Raw genomic sequence first — 19254 nt, forward strand, 5'->3', positions numbered from 1 at the left:
GGTCTGGGGGTGTTGTGGGGCTGGGAGGAGGCTATGGGGTTGGGGGGGTGGTTATGGGGCACAGGGTTGTGGGGCTGGGGGGTGCTGTGGGGCTGGCGGAGCTATGGGGCAGAGGGACGGTATAGGGCTGGGGGGGCTAAGAGGTTGGGGGGTGGTTATGGGGCTAGAGGTGGTTATGGGGCTGGGGGGACTTGTGGGGCTGGCCGAGTTGTGGGGCTGGGGCGGATGGGGCTGTGTGGGGCTGGGGGAATCTATGGGGCTGGGAGGGAGTGGTTATGGGGCTGGAGGTGGTTATGGGGCTGGAGGAGCTATGGGGCTGGGGAGGATGGGGTTTATAGGGCTAGGAGGGGGCTGTGGGGCTGGGGGGGTTAGTTATGGGGTGGAGGTGGTTATGGGTCTGGAGGTGGTTATGGGGCTGGGGGACTTGTGGTCCTGGCCGAGTTGTGGGGCTGGGAAGGATGGGGCTGTGTGGGGCTGGGGGAATCTATGGGGCTGGTGGAGCTATGGGGCTGGGAGGGAGCTTTGGGGCTAGAAAGAGTGGTTATGGGTCTGGAGGTGGTTATGGGGCTGGCCGAGCTATGGGGCTGGGGGTGTCTCTATGGGGCCGGGAGGGGGCTCGGTTATGGGTCTGGAGGTGGGTATGGGGCTGGGGGACTTGTGGGGCTGGCAGAGTTGTGGGGCTGGGGCTGGCAGAGTTGTGGGGCTGGGGAGGATGGAGGGGCGTGTGGGTGTGGGGGAATCTATGGGGCTGGGGGAGTGGTTGTGGGTCCGGAGGTGGTCATGGGGCTGGGGGACTTATGGGGCTGGGCCGAGCTATGGGGCTGGGGGTGTCTCTATGGGGCCGGGAGGGGGCTCGGTTATGGGTCTGGAGGTGGTTATGGGGCTGGGGGGGGGGGGTGTGGTGTGGGGGCCCCAGGCGTCCTGGCCACGCCCCCCACGCCCCGCCCCATACCTCCCCTCCCCGCCCCCCCCCGACCAGGCGCCTGGTGTCGTCGGCCGGCGGTTGGACGACCTTGTTGTTGGGCGCCCTCTTAGTGGCCGCTTTGCCCTTGGCCCGCCCGGGCGTGGCCGCCCTCCTCCGCGCCCTCGGCCGGTGGGCGGTGGGCGTGGCCCTGGCCCGCTCCGCCCCTCGCTTCTTCGCCGCCTTAGAAGCCGCCACCGGCCGTTGCTTGAGCCCCGTGGCCGGCGGGATCCTCCTCCTGCCCCACGGCGACCCACGGAGCTGCCGGGCCGAGGGTCACCGGTGGGAGGGGTTCGGCGCCTCCCCCCAAGCTTTCGCCTTGGTTCATTGCGGCTTGGGATTGGCCGAAGAAGCCGGGGCTTTGGGGCGGATCCTCTACCCGCCTTGGAGAAGGAGATGGGGGCGGGAAGGACCACGCCCGGAGGGGTGGGGCGGTGAAGAACGTCGGTGGATGGGGTGGGGCCACGAAGGACCTCAACGGATGGGGTGGGGCCACGAAGAACGTCATCGGATGGGGTGGGGCCACGAAGGACCTCAACGGATGGGGTGGGGCCACGAAGAACGTCAGCGAATGGGGTGGGGCCACGAAGAACGTCAATGGATGGGGTGGGGCCGAGAAGGACCTCAACGAATGGGGTGGGGCCGCGAAGAAGGTCAGGAGGCGGGATGGAAGGGTGAAGAACCTCAACGGGTGAGATGGAGCCACCAAGAACCTGAACGGATGGGGCGGGGCCACGAAGGAGCTCAGCGAATGGGGTGGGGCCACGAAGGAGCTCAGCGAATGGGGTGGGGCCACGAAGGAGCTCAACGAATGGGGTGGGGCCACGAAGAACCTCAACGTCCAGGTTGGGAGACCCACGAAGGACCTTGGCGTCCGGGTTGGGAAGTCCCTGCCTCCTCCTCCTCCTCCTCCTCCTCCCCTGGGCGGAGCCAGTCGTTCTGGCATTGGTTGCTACGAGCTCTCCGATTGGATGGTTTGACCTCGGGGGAGAGCCCGACGTCTGGGTGGGGCCAGGGATCCGGCTGGCCGCCATCTTCCATGGGGCCACCGTCATCTATGGGGCCACCGTCATCTATGGGGCCACCGTCGCCCATGGAGCCACCGTCGCCCATGAGGTCACCGTCACCCATGAGGTCACCGTCACCCATGCGGCCACCATCATCCGTGAGGTCATCACCGCCCGTGAGGTCGTCACCGCCCATGAGGTCGTCACCGCCCATGAGGTCGTCATCGCCCATGAGGTCATCGTCCCCCATGAGGTCGTCGTCCCCCATGAGGTCGTCGTCGCCCATGAGGTCGTCGTCCCCCATGAGGTCATCGTCGCCTATGAGGTCATCATCGCCCATGGAGCCCCCATCGCCTGGTTGGACCCAACCGGCCCCATGGCCTCCTGGGTGGAAGGAGGATGAAGACGCGGCGGAGGAAGGATCCCGGCGTCCGGGCACCGCCCTCTGCCTCCTCTTCCTCCTCAACGTCGCCTTGGTGCTGGTGTGGCAAGCCTTATTGGCCGTCACCTTGGCCTACCGTCACGATTGGCCGCGTAACGCCGCCGGCGCCGCCTTGGGTTGGGCCGCTTGGGTGGTCACCTATCGGTTCTGGTACCGGTACCCGTGTTCTCCTGGGCCACCTGGGTTGGGGCTTCCGTCGGCATGATGGGCCCATGTCCGACCGCGGGGGGCGGGGGGGGGGGGGAATCCAGATGTTTGGGAAGGTTCTAGATGTCCAGGAGAACCCAACCGTCATGGAGAACCTCAACTGTCCTGGAGAACCTCAATCGTCTTGGAGAATCTCAATCGTCTTGGAGAACCTCAACCGTCTTGGAGAACCTCAACCGCCCTGGAGAACCTCAACCGTCCTGGAGAAGAACCGCAACCATCTTGGAGAACCTCAATCGTCTTGGAGAACCTCAACTGTCCTGGAGAACCTCAATCGTCTTGGAGAACTTCAACCACCTTGGAGAACCTCAATCGTCTTGGAGAATCTCAATCGTCCTGGAGAACCTCAACCGTCCTGGAGAAGAACCGCAACCATCTTGGAGAACCTCAATCGTCTTGGAGAACCTCAACTGTCTTGGAGAACCTCAACCGCCCTGGAGAACCTCAGCCGTCCTGGAGAAGAACCTCAACCACCTTGGAGAATCTCAATCGTCTTGGAGAACCTCAACCACCTTGGAGAACCTCAATCGTCCTGGAGAACCTCAATCGTCTTGGAGAACCTCAACCGCCCTGGAGAACCTCAACCGTCCTGGAGAAGAACCTCAACCACCTTGGAGAACCTCAATCGTCCTGGAGAACCTCAACTGTCCTGGAGAACCTCAATCGTCTTGGAGAACCTCAACCGCCCTGGAGAACCTCAACTGCCCTGGAGAAGAACCTCAACCACCTTGGAGAATCTCAACTGTCTTGGAGAACCTCAACCATCTCGGAGAACCTCAACCATCTCGCAGAACCTCAACCATCTTGGAGAATCTCAACCATCCTGGAGAACCTCAATCGTCCTGGAGAACCTCAACCATCTTGGAGAACCTCAACCGTCTTGGAGAACCTCAACCGCCCTGGAGAACCTCAACCGCCCTGGAGAAGAACCTCAACCACCTTGGAGAACCTCAACCATCTCGGAGAACCTCAACCATCTCGGAGAAACTCAACCATCTTGGAGAATCTCAACCATCTTGGAGAACCTCAACCATCTTGGAGAACCTCAACCGTCCTGGAGAACCTCAACCGCCTTGGGGAACCTCAACCGTCTTGGGGAACCTCAACCGTCTTGGAGAACCTCAACCATCTTGGAGAACCTCAGGAGTCCAAGAGGAGCCATTTTGGGACAAATTGGGCTAGAAATCGGGGGGGTTCCCCCATTTTTGGGGGGTGTTTGAGGTCATTGAGTTCCCGGCCAATCAGGGGAGAGCAAGGGGGAGAGGTCCAAGGCGCTGCCATTGGCCGAAGGAGCGGGAGGCGGGGTGAGGGCAACGGCCAATGAGGCGAGAGGTGGAGGAAGTGGGCGGTCTGGTGCCGCCTGGGTGACCCCGTTGACCCCCCAATGGGAGCCAGGCGGTCGGGTTTGCCCCTCCCCCTCCCTGATTTTGGGGGTGGGGGAGGGGAAATCTGACCGGGGGGGGCGGGGGGTGGTAAAATTGGGTCGAAACTCGCAAGTTTTGGGGCCGGGCGGTGACGGGATTGAGCGGCCGCGCGGAATGGGGTAAAAAAGGGCGTTTTGCATAAAAAAGCAGAAAGCGGTGGTTTTCGGTACGGGGGAGGGGATCTTTCTGGGGCGTGAAGAGGCAAATTGGGGGATTTTCCCCCAAAATAAGGCTTTGTTGTTTTTTTTTTAATACGTAGAAATGGCGGGTTTTGCACAGCAGGCGATTTTTGCCCAAAAGTGAAGATTTTTGGACAGAAAATCAAGATTTTTGGACAAAAAGGTCCAGATTTTTGGATAGAAAAGTCGAGATTTTGGAGGACAAAATTCAAGATTTTGGGGGGCTGAAATTCAAGATTTTTGGACAAAAAGGTCAAGATTTGGGGGGGCACAAACCTCAAGATTTGGGAGCACAGAAGTCAAGATTTTGGGCACAAAAGTCAAGATTTGGGGGGCATGAAAGTGAAGATTTTTGGAGCACAAAAATGAAGATTTTTTGGGGTGCAAAAGTCAAGATTTTTGGGTGCAAAAGTCATGATTTTGGGGGCAGAAAAGCGAAGATTTTTGAGTGCAGAAGTGAAGATTTGTGGAGCACAAAAATGAAGCTTTTTTGGGTGCAAAAGTCAAGATTTTTGGACACCAAAGTCAAGATTTTGGGGGAAAAAAGTCAAGATTTGTGAATTGCGGTTGCAGCTCTCTCCAAAAAAGGCAGGTTTGGGGCAGGCAAGGGGAGGTTTTGTGCCAAATTTCATGTTTTTCGGCAAAAATCCGCCGGTTTTCCCTTTTTGCGGAAAAAAAAGGGAGTTTGGGTTCGGCAGCAAAGGTGGAATTGGGTTTTTATTCAGCAAAGTGCCTGGTTTGGGGGAAAAAAGGGAGATTTGGGGTGCTAAAATGATGATCAAGGAGGAAAATGTATTTTTTTTTTCCCATAAAATGTGTGCGTTTGCTATAAAATGTGGGAGGTTTTGCCATAAAATACGTGGTTTTGCCATAAAATGTGTGGGTTTGCTGTAAAATGAGTATTTTTGCCATAAAAATGTGTGGGGTTTGTGATAAAATATATAGGTTTTGTGATAAAATGTGTGTTTTGGTGATAAAGTGCTGCTTTTTGTGCCGTAAAATGGGGGGGTTGCACCTAAAATGGGGTTTTTTTGCCATAAAATAAGGGGGTTTATGCCATAGAATGAGGGAGACATTTGCTAGAAAATGCGGAATTTTTGCCATAAAATTAGTTGGGGTTTTTTTTCCATAAAATGGAAGGTTTGTTCGGGTTTTTTTTTCATAAAATGTGGGTCTTTTTATCATAAACTCAAGTTCTTTCCCTTTAAATGAGGGCTTTCTTTTTGTCACAAAATAGAGGGATTTCACCCCAAAAAGAGGATTTTTTGGGCCATAAATTTGGGTGGGGTTTTGCCATAAAATGAGGGCTTTTTACCTTAAAATGAGGACGGCTTTATGATAAAATGAGGGTTTGGGGTTTTTTTTGTCATAAAATGAGGGATTTTTAAACATAAAATGAGGTTTTTTTACCACAGACTGAGGGGGGTTTGCCTTAAAATGAGGATTTAATTTTTTACCTTAAAACGATTATTTTGCCATAAAATGCTTCTTTTGCTGTGTTTATTTTTGCCATAAAATGAGGGGCTTTTCCCATAAAATGTTTTTTTGTTTTTTTCCCCCATAAAATGAAATGAGTTTTTTTTCATAAAATGAAGGTTTTTTCCATAAAATGAGATTTTTTTCCATAAAATGATTGGGTTTTCCATAAAAATGAGGGTTTTTTTACCATAACATGAGTCTTTTTTCTGTAAAGTGAGATTTTTTTACCATAAAATGAGGGTTTTTTTACCATAACGTGAGTCTTTTTTCTGTAAAATGAGATTTTTTTACCATAAAATGAGGGTTTTTTTACCATAACATGATTCTTTTTTCTGTAAAATGACATTTTTTACCATAAAATGAGTTTTTTTTTACCATAACGTGATTCTTTTTTCTGTAAAATGAGATTTTTTACCATAAAATTAGGGGTTTTTTTTACCATGAGGGTTTTTTTTTTTTCTGTGAAATGAGATTTTTTACAAGAAAATGAGAGGGTTTCTCCATAAAATGAGGGTTTTTTCCATAAATGAGCATTTATTTACCATAAAACGAGGGCTTTTTTTCCATAAAATGAGGGGTTTTTTTCATAAAATAAGCATTTATTTACATAAAATGAGGGCTTTTTTAACCAAAAAAATGATAGGTTTTTTACCATAAAATGAGGTTTTTTTCAATAAAATGAGGTGAGGTTTCCATAAGAAGAGGGTTTTTTCCTATAAAATGAGGGGGGGTGTTCCATAAAATGAGATATTTTACTATAGAAAGAGGCATTTTTACCAGAAAATGAGGGCGCTTTTTACCATCAGATAAGAGGATTTTTTTTCATAATTTTTTTTTTCCATAAAATGAGATTCTTTTTTTTCATAAGATGAGGCGGTTTTCCATAAAATAAGTTGTTGGGTTTTTTTTTTTTACCATAAATCAGGGTTTTTTTTCTGTAAAATAGATTTTTTTTTACCATAAAATGAGGGTTTTTTTCTGTAAAATGATTGTTTTTAACCATAAAATGAGGGTCTTTTATCATAAAAGGAGTTTTTTGCCCACGGAATAAGTTTTTTTTTTTTTTCATAAAATGAGGGGCGTGTGTGTGTCCATAATGAAAGAGTTATATTCCATAAAATAAGCATTTATTTACCATAAAATGAAGACTTTTTTTGCCATAAAATGAGTTTTTGTTCTGTACAATGAGATTTTTTACCATAAAATGATTTTTTCTACCATAAAATGATTTCTTTTTACCATAAAATGACAGTTTATTTACTATAAAATGAGGGCTTTTTTCACCAGAAAATGAGGGGGTTTAACCATAAAATTAGGATTTTTTCCATAAATTAAGTGTTTTTTCTATAAAATGAGACTCCTTTCCATAAAATGAGGGAGGCTTCCATAAAAATATTTTTTTTTTTTTCCCCCATAAAATGAGGTGGGTTTTTTTTTCCCCCATAAAATGAGGAAAATGTTTTTTACCATAACATGAGGGTGTTTTCTATAAAATGAGGGGGGGAAGGTGTTTACCATAAAATGAGGGGGTTTTTCCCATAAAATTAAGGGGGTTTTTTTCATAAAATGAAGTTTTTTTCCATAAAATGAATTTTTTTTCCATAAAATGAAGGGGGTTTAAACATAAAATGGGGGGCAGTGGGTGTCCATAAAATGAGGGTTTTTTTCTCCCATAAAATGAGATATTTTCCATAAAATGATTGGGTTTTCTATAAAATGAGGGTTATTTTACTATAACATGAGTCTTTTTTCTGTAAAATGAGATTTTTTTTACTATAAAATGAGGTGTTTTTTCCCATAAAATGAGGGGTTTTCCATAAAATGAGCATTTATTTACATAAAATGAGGGCTTTTTTAACCAAAAAAATGATAGGGTTTTACCATAAATTTTTTTTTTTTTTTCAATAAAATGAGGTGAGGTTTCCATAAGAAGAGGGTTTTTTTCCATAAAATGAGATTTTTTACCATAGAAAGAGGCATTTTTACCATAAAATGAGGGTACATTTCACCATAAGATAAGAGGATTTTATTATAGTTTTTTCTTTGCATAAAATGAGATTCTTTTTTCATAAGATGAGGCGGTTTTCCATAAAATATGTTGGCTTGGTTTTGGCTTTTTTTTAACCATAAAATGAGCGTTTTTTTCTGTAAAATGAATTTTTTTTTACCATAAAATGAGGTTTGTTTTTTTTTAAACCATAAAATGAGGGGCTTTTATCATAAAATGAGGGGTTCTCCCCATGGAATAAGGTTTTTTTTTTCATAAAATGAGAGGGGATGGGCGGGTGAACATAAATGAAAGAGTTATATTACATAAAATAAGCATTTATTTACGATAAAATGAGGACTTTTTTTTTTTACATAAAATGTATTTTTGTTCTGTACAATGAGATTTTTTTTTACCATAAAATGATTTCTTTTTACCGTAAAATGACAGTTTATTTAACATAAAATGAGGGGTTTTTTTTACCAGAAAATGAGGGGGTTTAACCATAAAATTAGGTTTTTTCCATAAATTAAGTGTCTTTTCTATAAAATGAGACTCTGTTCCATAAAATGAGGGAGGCTACCATAAAAAGATATATTTTTCCCCCATAAAATGAGGTAGGGGTTTTTTTTTCCATAAAATGAGGTGTTTTTCCATAAAATGAGGGATTTTTTTTTTTTTTTCCCCCAGAAAATGAGGGTTTTCTTTACCATAAAATGAGGTTTCTTTCCATAAAACAAGGGGGTGTTTTTACCATAAAATGAGGGGGTTTGACCATAAAATGAGGGGGTTTTACCATAAAATGAGGGTATTTTTACATAAATTGAGGGGGTTTACCATAAATTGAGGTGTTTTTAAGCATAACATGAGGTTTTTTTCTATAAAATAAGTTTACTTTCCATAAAATGAGGCACTTTTTTACCACAGAATAGGTACTTTCCCCATGAAATAAGGGTTGTTTCCACAAAATGCAAATTTTTTCAACCAGAAATTCAGTATTTTCGTAGCGCCAGGTGTCAGCGCAACTTTTGAGGACAACCCGGGGAATAAACGCAACAATTTTGAGCTGAAGGAGCCAAAAATATCTACTTTTCGCAGCAGGAGGCCGCTGGCAGGAAGCGGACGGGTTCGGTGGCCGAAACCAGGGGAAAAAGGGTTTTTTTAGCGCTATAGCGGGTGAAACGAAGCGAAGCGGTTGGGCAGATGCAAATAATGCTCAAATGTGGTGGCTTTGCTCTAAATCGGTGGGTTTTCTGGGGAAAAGAGACAGCTCGCCCCACCCTGCCCCCCCCCCTTCCTCCCCCCCGCCTCTGGTAGACCTGGTGGCCAGTTTGCACTGGGTAGACCTGGTGCCCAGTTACCATGGGTAGACCTGATGGCCAGTTCCCACTGGGTAGACCTGGTGGCTGGTTCCCACTGGGTAGACCTGATGGCCAGTTCCCACTGGGTAGACCTGGTGCCCAGTTGCTGTGGGTAGACCTGGTGGCCGGTTCCCACTGGCCAGACCTGGTGTCCCGTTACCATGGGTAGACCTGATGGCCAGTTCCCACTGGGTAGACCTGGTGGCTGGTTCCCACTGGGTAGACCTGGTGGCCAGTTCCCACTGGCCAGACCTGGTGTCCCGTTACCATGGGTAGACCTGATGGCCAGTTCCCACTGGCCAGACCTGGTGTCCCATTACCATGGGTAGACCTGATGGCCAGTTCCCACTGGCCAGACCTGGTGTCCCGTTACCATGGGTAGACCTGATGGCCAGTTCCCACTGGGTAGACCTGGTGCCCAGTTGCTGTGGGTAGACCTGGTGGCCAGTTCCCACTGGGTAGACCTGGTGCCCAGTTGCTGTGGGTAGACCTGGTGGCCGGTTCCCACTGGCCAGACCTGGTGTCCCGTTACCATGGGTAGACCTGATGGCCAGTTCCCACTGGGTAGACCTGGTGTCCAGTTCCTCTGGGTAGACCTGATGTCCCATTCCCACTAGGTAGACCTGCTGGCCCGTTCCTACTGGGTAGACCTGATGTCCCATTCCCACTGGGTAGACCTGGTACCCAGTTCCACTGGGTAGACCTGATGGCCGGTGTGCGCCCCCCCCCCCCCCTTCAACGCCCCCCATGGGTAGACCTGGTGGCTGCTCGCCGGTCATCACCCCCACCCCCCCCACCTCCTACACCCCCCCCCAGGGGTGTCAACGCCCCCCCGGGTGCTACCTTGAGGCCCCACGCGACACCCTTGGGATGGGACAGGAACCATCTGCCACCCGTCGCGGCGGTGAGGAGACCTCCAACCACCTGCGAGCACCCAGGCGTCGGTCTCCCCGTGCACCCCGTTATTCCCCGCCGTGCACGCGTGTATCCGTGCGACGTCCTCTCCGTGAGCGCCTGCGCCCCGTTTTCTTCGTGCGCGCGCGTACCTGCGCAACGTCCTCCCCGTGCGCGCCTGCACCCGTGCGGCGCCTCCTCCGCGCCTACACGCGCCCCGTCTTTTCCGTGCACACATGCGCCTTCGCCCGACGCCCTCTCCATGCACCCACGCGTCACCTCCGTGCAACCGTGCAACGTCCGCTCCGCGCGCGCGCGCGCACCTTGTTTTCTTCTCTGTGCGCGCGTGCGACGTCCGTGCAACGCCGTCCCCGTGCACGCGCGCGTGCCCCGTTTTCTTCTCCGTGACGTCGCCCTCTCCGTGGGCGCGCGTGCGTCCGTGCAAAGTCCCCTCCGCGCGCGCCTGCAGCCCGTCTTCCTCCCCGTGCACGCGTGCACCCGCGCATCATCTCCGCGCACACGTGCGACGTCCTCCCCCCGTGCACGCGCGCACCCCGTTTCTCCTTCCCATGCGCGACCCCCCCCCCGCCCCTCCCTCCCATTTCCTAGCCCCTCCCCCTTTGCCGGGCGCGGGGGGTTTATTGTCAGTGCAAGCAGCCAATGGGAGAGGTCGCCCCGCCCCCCCCCCCCCCCCCCAGTGTCACCTCCCCGGGGGGAACACGCCCCCCCTAGACCACACGCTGGATGACGTTCTTGTAGTCGCGGGCGGGGCCCTGCTTGAGCTGGATGACGGTGGAGAGGAGCCACTTGACCTGCAGGTGGGGGAGGGGCGTGTTCAGGGCGTGGCACCTCAGGGGACCTGGGTGTGGTCACCACCCATCCGACCATCCATCTATCTACCCAACCGTCCAACCGACCAGCCGGCCATCTAGTCGTCCATCCAGCCGTCCTACTGTCCGTCCAACCGTCTACCTGGCCATCTCCCCGTCCCACCATCCATCCATCCACCTAGTTGTCCATCCACCCGTCCATCTACCCAACCATCCAGCCAACCGTCCACCCACCTACCCAACCATCCGTCCCATCTATCCACGCGTCAATCTACCCAACCATCCGTGCCCCCGTCCATCTACCCAAACGTCCGGCCAACCGTCGTCATCCATCTCCCCATCCCACCATCCATCCGTCCACCCAACCATCCGTTCATCCATCCCGCCACCCACCCAACCATCTAGTCATCCAGCTACCCGCCCCACCATCCATCCAGTCATCCATCTACACATCCATCCGCCCAACCCTCCAGCCAACCATTGAGTTGTCCGTCTACCCAACCAACCAGCCAAACATCCACCCGACCATCCACCGACCCATCCATCCATCTATCGACCCGTCCCACCATCCATCCATCCATCTGGTCATCCAGCTACCCAACCATCTCCCCGTCCCACCATCCATCCATCCATCTGGTCATCCAGCTACTCATCCATCTACCCAACCGTCCAGCCAACCATCTAGTGGTCCATCTACTCAACCAACCAGCCAAACATCCACCCAACGAGCCAGCCATCTAATCGTCCGTCTACCCATCCCACCATCCATCCGTCCGCCCAGCCACCTAGTTGTCCACCTACCCGTCCATCTACCCAACCATCCATGCCACCATCCATCTATCTACCCAACCATCCACCCAACCATCTAGTCATCCATCTCCCCGTCCCACCATCCACCCATCCATCCAATTCTCCATCCACCCAGCCAGCCAGCCAACCATCCACCCATCTACCCAACCGTCCAGCCAACCATCTAGTGGTCCATCGACCCAACCAACCAGCCAAACGTTCAGCCAACCATCCGTCCATCTACCCAACCATCCATCTAGTCATCCATCTACCCGTCCCACCATCCATCCATCCAACTAATCGTCCATCTACACATCCATCTACCCAACCAGCCAGCCAGCCAGGCATCTGATCGTCCATCTACCCGTCCCACCATCCATCCATCCATCTAGTCATCCATCTACCCATCCCACCATCCATCCATCCACCTAGTCATCCATCTACACATCCATCTACCCAACCAACCAGCCAACCATCTAGTCATCCATCTACCCAACCAGCCAGCCAGCCAGGCATCTAATTGTCCATCTACCCGTCCCACCATCCATCCATCCATCTACACATCCATCTACCCAACCAACCAGCCAAACATCCAACCATCCATCCATCCATCCATCTACACATCCATCTACCCGTCCCACCATCCATCCATCCAACTAATCGTCCATCTACCCGTCCCACCATCCATCCATCCAACTAATCGTCCATCTACACATCCATCTACCCAACCAACCAGCCAACCATCTAGTCATCCATCTACCCAACCAGCCAGGCATCTGATCGTCCATCTACCCGTCCCACCATCCATCCATCCATCTAGTCATCCATCTACCCAACCAACCAGCCAAACATCCAACCATCCATCCAGCCACGCATCCATCTTCCCATCCCACCATCCATCCATCCGTCCAGTCGTCCATCTACACATCCATCTACCCAACCATCCATCCAACCATCCAACCACCGACCAACCAGCCGAACATCCACCCACCCGTCCATCTCGCCATCCACCCAACCATCCAGCTATCCATCCCACCATCCATCCTTCCTTCGAGTCATCCATCTACCCAACCATCTAGTTGTCCATCTACTCAACCATCCATCCATCCATCTATCCCACCATCCATCCTTTTATCCATCGATCCATCCACGCCCCCCGTCCAGCCCTGGGACCTCCGGTTCTTCTCCTCCCCCCCTCCCCCCCTCACCTTGAAGAGGGTGATGGTAGCGCTGTAGCAGACGCTGAGGAGGAAGAGGGTGATGAAGACGGCGATGGTGTCCCAGGACCCGTTGGACTTCTCGGGGTCGGCGTAGCAGAAGTCTTCGGGCAGGCTGAAATCTGGGGGGAGGAGGAGGAAGAGGGTGAGCGTCCGGCAGCTGCCCGTCCCTCTGCCCGTCCTCGGTGTCCTCCTGTCCCTCACCCCTCTGTCCTGCTGTCGACCCACGCTCCATCCACGCATCTACCCAACCGTCCGTCCGAGCGGCCAACCATCTGCGCCCGACCCCTTCTCCGCCCACGTCCTCATCCCTCAGCCCCACGGAGGACCTGGGTGGGGTGAGGTTGGGGGTGGAGGGGTGGGACGTGACCTGCAGCCTCAGGACGGGTGTCGGTCATCCGCCCCTTGAGGGCACTTATCTCTTGGGTCATCTGTCCATCCATCCATCCATCCATCCATCCATCCCATTCCATAGTTGTCCATCTGCCTGTTCTCCAACACTCCATCCATCTCCATCCATCTCCATCCACCTCCCCAACCATGTATCCAACCATCTCCAATCATCTCTATCCATCTCCATCCATCTCCACCCATCTATCCAATCTTCTCCATCCATCTCCATCCATCTCCATTCATCTCTGGCCATCTCCATCCATCTATCCAACCATCTCCATCCATCTATCCAACCATCTATCCAACCATCTCCAACCATCTCCACCCATCTATCCAGTCTTCTCTATCCATCTCCATCCATCTCTGTCCATCTCCATCCATCCAACCATCTCCAACCATCTCCATCCATCTCCACCCATCTATCCAACCATCTCCATCCATGTCCAACCATCTCCAACCACCTATCCAATCTTCTCTATCCATCTCCATCCATCTCTGTCTCCATCCATCCAACCATCTCCATCCATCTCCAACCATCTCCATCATCTCCAACCATCTCCATCCATCTCCATCATCTCCAACCATCTCCATCCCTCTATCCAACCATCTCCATCATCTCCAACCATCTCCATCCCTCTATCCAGCCATCTCCATCATCTCCATCCATCTCCAACCATCTCCATCATCTCCAACCATCTCCATCCCTCTATCCAGCCATCTCCATCATCTCCATCCATCTCCAACCATCTCCATCATCTCCAACCATCTCCATCATCTCCAACCATCTATCCAACCATCTCCATCATCTCCAACCATCTCCATCATCTCCAACCATCTATCCAACCATCTCCAACCATCTCCATCCATCTCCAACCATCTCCATCCATCTCCAACCATCTCCAACCGTCTCCATCCATCTCCATCCATCTCCATCATCTCCAACCATCTCCATCCCTCTATCCAACCATCTCCATCATCTCCAACCATCTCCAACCATCTCCCCCCACCCCTCTACCTCTCCACCTGTCCCCGTGTCTCTCCCTCCATCTCCCATGGGTGCGACTCCCCCGTGTTGCCCCCAAGGTTGGGGGGGGAATCTCCCCTTCCTCCCTGTCCATCCGTCTGTCCGGCCATCATGCATGCCGACAGCTTGTCCATCCAGCTCTTCCTCCAACCATCTGCCCACCCATCCGTCCGTCCATCCATCCATCTGTCCATCCACCCACCAACCACCCTCCTGTCCATCCAGGTGTGCATCTGCCCATCCCTCCCTCCCTCCCTCCATCCAGGTGTCCGTCCATCCGTCCATCCACCCCACCAGATATCTCTCCATCAATCCATCTGCCTGGTGTCTCCCTGTCCATCCGTCCATCCGTCCATCCATCCATCCATCCCTCCCTCTTCCTCTTGTGTCCTCATCCAGCCATGGCTGGTGTCCGTCCGTCCATCTGTCCACCCACCAGTTCGATCTAGCCAATGGTCTGATGGCTCCCAGCCCTCCATCATGTCTGGTGTCCCGCCATCTGACATCTCCCCAGCCACCCATCCACCATGTTTGATGTCCATCCATCATTTAATGTCTCTCCATCCATCCATCCATCCGTTTGATGTCCATCCATCCAATGTCTCCTCATCCATCTGTCCATCCAGCCATCCACCATGTTTGATGTCTCCTCATCCATCCAACCATCCACCATGTTTGATGTTCATCCATCCATCCATCCATCCATCATGTTTGATGTCTCCCCAACCATCCAACCATGTTTGATGTTCATCCTTCCATCCATCCATCCATCAATCCATCCATCGATCCAACCATCCAACCATGTCTGATGTCCACCCATCCATCATCTCATGTCTCCCCATCCATCCATCCACCATGTTAGATGTCCATCCTTCCATCCATCCATCCACCACCATGTTTGATGTCCATCCACCCATCCACCCACCCATCCAACCATGTGTGATGTCCATCCATCCTTCATCTAATGTCTCCTCATCCATCCATCCACCCATCCATCCACCATGTTTGATGTCCATCCTTCCATCCATCCATCCATCCATCAATCCATCCATCGATCCAACCATCCAACCATGTCTGATGTCCATCCATCCATCATCTCATGTCTCCCCATCCATCCATCCACCATGTTTGATGTCCATCCTTCCATCCATCCATCCATCCATCCATCAATCCATCCATCGATCCAACCATCCAACCATGTCTGATGTCCATCCATCCATCATCTCATGTCTCCCCATCCATCCATCCACCATGTTTGATGTCCATCCTTCCATCCACCCATCCAACCATCCAACCATGTTTGATGTCCATCCATCCATCCATCCATCCACCATGTTTGATGTCCATCCACCCATCCATCCAACCATCCAACCATGTTTGATGTCCATCCATCCATCCATCCATCAATCCATCCATCGATCCAACCATCCAACCATGTCTGATGTCCACCCATCCATCATCTCATGTCTCCCCATCCACCACGTTTGATGTCTCCCCCCCCCCCAACATTTGACTTCTCCGCCCCCGCCATGCCGATGGCTCCGCCCCCCTTCCCCCCTCCCCCGGCACTCAGAGGCAGACGCCAGCCTGACTTCTTCTCCTTTATTCACCCACCCAAGACGTGGGGGGGGTGGGGGGGGTGGGGAGAGGGTTGGGGGAGGGGCTGACCGAGGCGGGTGGGGGGAGGAGGGGCCGACGGCAGTGCCACCACCTCATTTTTTACCGGGGTTCTTGTTGATGCTACGTTGGATGAACTTCATGGGCAGCGCTTCGTGGACCACCATGCAGACGAAGGTGGTTCCCCGGTTCCACTCCTCCCTCTTGACGGCCAATCGGCTGTAGAGGAAGTAGGAGGCGTCGCCCGTCTTCTCCTTCAGGGGTTGGACGGTGTCGTAGGTGGCGGCGTCCAAGGTCTCCTGGTTCTTCTGCCACTCCACCGAGATGTCCTCGGGGTAGAAGCCTCGCACCAAACAGGTCAAGCTGAGCGTGTCCCGGTTGCCGCTCAGCTCCTCGGAGGGCGGAGCCAGCAGGTAGACGCTGGGAGCCAATCGCTTGCCTGCGGGGGGCGGGGGGAGGGGAAGGGGGTGAGCGAGGGAGGCAGGGCCGGAATGGGGCGGGGCGGGTGGGAGGAGATGGCGGGGGCGACGGAAACCGGGATCGGCGAGCGACGGGTGACGCGACGCCACCCGGGCGCGGCGCGACGCGACCTGGGCGTGACGCGATGCGACGGAGGCGCGGTGCAACGCGTCGGGGGCGTGGCGGGATGCGACGCGTGTGTGATGCAATGAAGATAGGCGTGGCGCAAGGCAAGATAGGCGTGGCACAATGCAAGATAGGCGTGGCACAACACAAGATAGACATGATGCAACCAAGATAGGCGTGGCGCAACGCAAGATAGGCGTGGCACAACGAAGATAGGCGTGGCACAACGCAAGATAGACATGATGCAACGCAAGATAGGCGTGGCGCAACGCAAGATAGGCGTGGCACAACGCAAGATAGACATGATGCAACGCAAGATAGGCGTGGCGCAACGCAAGATAGGCGTGGCACAACGCAAGATAGACATGATGCAACGCAAGATAGGTGTGGCACAATGAAGATAGGCGTGGCACAACACAAGATAGACATGATGCAACCAAGATAGGAGTGGCGCAACGCAAGATAGGCGTGGCACAACGCAAGATAGGCGTGGTACAACACAAGATAGGCGTGGCACAACACAAGATAGACATGATGCAACGCAAGATAGGCGTGGCAAAACGAAGATAGGCGTGGCACAACACAAGATAGACATGATGTAATGCAAGATAGGCGTGGCACAACGCAAGATAGGCGTGGCACAACACAAGATAGACATGATGCAACCAAGATAGGCGTGTCGCAACGCAACCTAGGCGTGACGAGCTGCCAATCAGCCCCGACGCGACTCCCTGCTCCGCCCGAGGCGAGGCGCCACGCCGCAAGGCGAGGCCAAGGAAGGCGTGGCGCGATGCAAATGAGGCACGACGCTATGCAAATGAGGCGGGGGGGGGGGGGTGGAGAGCCTTACCGGGTTTCTTGCTGATGCTCCTGCTGATGGGGGAGGGCAGCTCGGCGTGGTTGATGGTGCAGGTGAAGGTCTCGCCCCCCTCCCAGTCGTGGGTGGAGATGGGGACCTCGCTGGTGGCCGTGAAGGTGCCGTTGAACTGGGCCTTCAGCGGGTGGAGGTGGGGACGGAGGGTTCCACCCTGTTTCCGGGTCCAGCTCACCACCATCCCCTCGTCACTGGGTAAACTGGTGGCCAAGCAACGGATTTTGGGGTTTTGGGAGACGTAGAGTTCCGAGGGGGTGGGGGGAAGGATGAAGACTTGGATGCGGCTGGCGTCCGCCGGGGCACCTGGAAGGGGGAAGCGGTGGAGGTGAACGTCGGGGAGGTGCCACCAGGCCTGGAAGTAGGGTGGGGGGGAACCCCAGGGAGATGCCACCACCCAACTCAACGTGGGGTTCAACCCCGTGGAGATGCCACCAAATGAACTCAACGTGGGGTCAACCCCGTGGAGATGCCGCCACCCAACTCAATGTTGGGTCAACTCTATGGAGATGCCACCACCCAACTCAACATGGGGTGAATCCCATGGAGATGCCACCACCCAACTCAACGTGGGGTGAATGCCATGGAGATGCCACCACCCAACTCAACATGGGGTCAACCCAAGGAGATGCCACCCCCCAGCTCAAGGTCTGCTCAACCCAAGGAGATGCCACCACCCAACTCAACGTTGGGTCAACCCCATGGAGATGCCACCACCCAACTCAACGTGGGGTGAATCCCATGGAGATGCCACCACCCAACTCAACGTGGGGTGAATGCCATGGAGATGCCACCACCCAACTCAACATGGGGTCAACCCAAGGAGATGCCACCACTCAACTCAACATGGGGTGAATCCCATGGAGATGCCACCACCCAACAGCACTGGGTCAACCCCATGGAGATGCCACCACCCAACTCAACACGGACTCAAGCGAAGGAGGTACTACCACCCAACTCAACATGGGGTCAACCCCATGGAGGTGCCACCACCCAACTCAACGTGGGGTGAATCCCATGGAGATGCCACCACCCAACTCAACATGGGGTGAATCCCATGGAGATGCCACCACCCAACAGCATTGGGTCAACCCCATGGAGATGCCACCACCCAACTCAACATGGGCTCAAGTGAAGGAGGTGCCACCACCCAACTCAACATGGGGTCAACTCAAGGAGATGCCACCACCCAACTCAACACGGACTCAAGCGAAGGAGGTACTACCACCCAACTCAACATGGGGTCAAGCCCATGGAGATGCCACCACCCAACTCAACGTGGGGTCAACTCAAGGAGATGCCACCACCCAACTCAACACGGACTCAAGCGAAGGAGATGCCACCACCCAACTCAACATGGGGTCAAGCCCATGGAGATGCCACCACCCAACTCAACGTGGGGTCAACTCAAGGAGATGCCACCACCCAACTCAACACGGACTCAAGCGAAGGAGGTGCTACCACCCAACTCAACATGGGGTCAAGCCCATGGAGGTGCCACCACCCAACTCAACGTGGGGTCAACCCCAAGGAGATGCCACCACCCAACCCGACGTTGGCGGGACTCACTCAAGCACTTCTGGCCGGTGACCTCCTGCACGCTTCTCGAGCTGGGGTGGGTGACCTTGCAGGTGAAGGTCTTCTGCTGCCACTCCTCCAACGAGACGTTGAGGTGAGAGCTGGTAGAGAAGGTCCCGCCGGCGGCTTCGGGGACGACGGGGTCAGCGGAAGGGGCGGGGACGAGGCGCTCGTCGTCCACCAACCACTCCACGGTGATGGGGGCGGGGGAGAAGTGGGAGACGAGGCAGACGAGCTGGACGGAGTCGATGTCGCAGGCGTGGAAGAGGCCGACGGTGGGGGGGCGGGGCTTGGAGACTGCGGGGGGGAGGGGAGAAGGGGGCGGGGAGGTCAGCGGGCGAGGCAAGGGCGGGGCAGCGGGGGCGGGGTTGGGGGGAGGGAGACGCCGAAATGGCGACTGCGAGGGCGA

The 19254-nt window shown here is 53.4% G+C and overlaps 2 protein-coding genes and 1 gene segment (V, D, J or C); 1 reads left to right on the forward strand and 2 right to left on the reverse strand.

Moving 5' to 3' along the window:
• Positions 1–578: 578 nt before the first annotated feature.
• On the forward strand, positions 579–2371 carry LOC126036719 (uncharacterized). The gene is made up of 4 exons (XM_049796739.1): positions 579–634; positions 980–1243; positions 1402–1554; positions 1765–2371. The coding sequence occupies exons 1-4, from the start codon at positions 579–581 to the stop codon at positions 2369–2371; spliced, it is 1080 nt and encodes a 359-aa protein (XP_049652696.1).
• Positions 2372–8996: 6625 nt separating this feature from the next.
• Positions 8997–10513, reverse strand: LOC126036715 (uncharacterized). Of its 2 annotated transcripts, none has more exons than XR_007505244.1 (2): positions 9512–10513; positions 8997–9299 (listed from the first exon to the last, which is right to left on the reverse strand). XR_007505244.1 is itself a non-coding variant. In XM_049796737.1 (2 exons), exons 1-2 carry the CDS (start codon positions 9824–9826, stop codon positions 9044–9046), a joined length of 624 nt encoding a protein of 207 aa, XP_049652694.1. In that variant the 5' UTR covers positions 9827–10513; the 3' UTR covers positions 8997–9043. The 2 variants fall into 2 exon arrangements, 1 of the variants encoding a protein (XP_049652694.1); XM_049796737.1 differs by having other exon boundaries at positions 9459–10513.
• Positions 10514–10648: 135 nt separating this feature from the next.
• LOC126036703 (Ig gamma-1 chain C region, membrane-bound form-like) overlaps positions 10649–19254 on the reverse strand; it is a 75220-nt gene continuing 66614 nt past the window's right edge. Inside the window, 5 exon segments of the C gene segment in view lie at positions 10649–10753; positions 12769–12899; positions 15918–16250; positions 17247–17573; positions 18837–19142. Coding sequence covers positions 10670–10753; positions 12769–12899; positions 15918–16250; positions 17247–17573; positions 18837–19142 — 1181 coding nt within the window.

This window comes from Accipiter gentilis, unplaced genomic scaffold, assembly GCF_929443795.1.
Source record: "Accipiter gentilis unplaced genomic scaffold, bAccGen1.1, whole genome shotgun sequence".
Taxonomy (NCBI): Eukaryota; Metazoa; Chordata; class Aves; order Accipitriformes; family Accipitridae; genus Astur; species Astur gentilis.

Excerpts from the sequence above, each read along its gene's own strand:
- LOC126036719 (XM_049796739.1), top strand. The coding sequence starts at position 579 with ATGGGGCTGGGGGTGTCTCTATGGGGCCGGGAGGGGGCTCGGTTATGG. Across the intron at positions 635-979 it reads GCTCGGTTATGGGTCTGGAG|GCGCCTGGTGTCGTCGGCCG; the intron begins GTGGGTATGGGG and ends CCCCCCGACCAG. Across the intron at positions 1,555-1,764 it reads GGGGTGGGGCCACGAAGAAC|CTCAACGAATGGGGTGGGGC; the intron begins GTCAATGGATGG and ends GCCACGAAGGAG.
- LOC126036715 (XM_049796737.1), bottom strand. The coding sequence starts at position 9,826 with ATGACCGGCGAGCAGCCACCAGGTCTACCCATGGGGGGCGTTGAAGGG. Across the intron at positions 9,300-9,458 it reads CCACAGCAACTGGGCACCAG|GTCTGGCCAGTGGGAACTGG; the intron begins GTCTACCCAGTG and ends ACGGGACACCAG.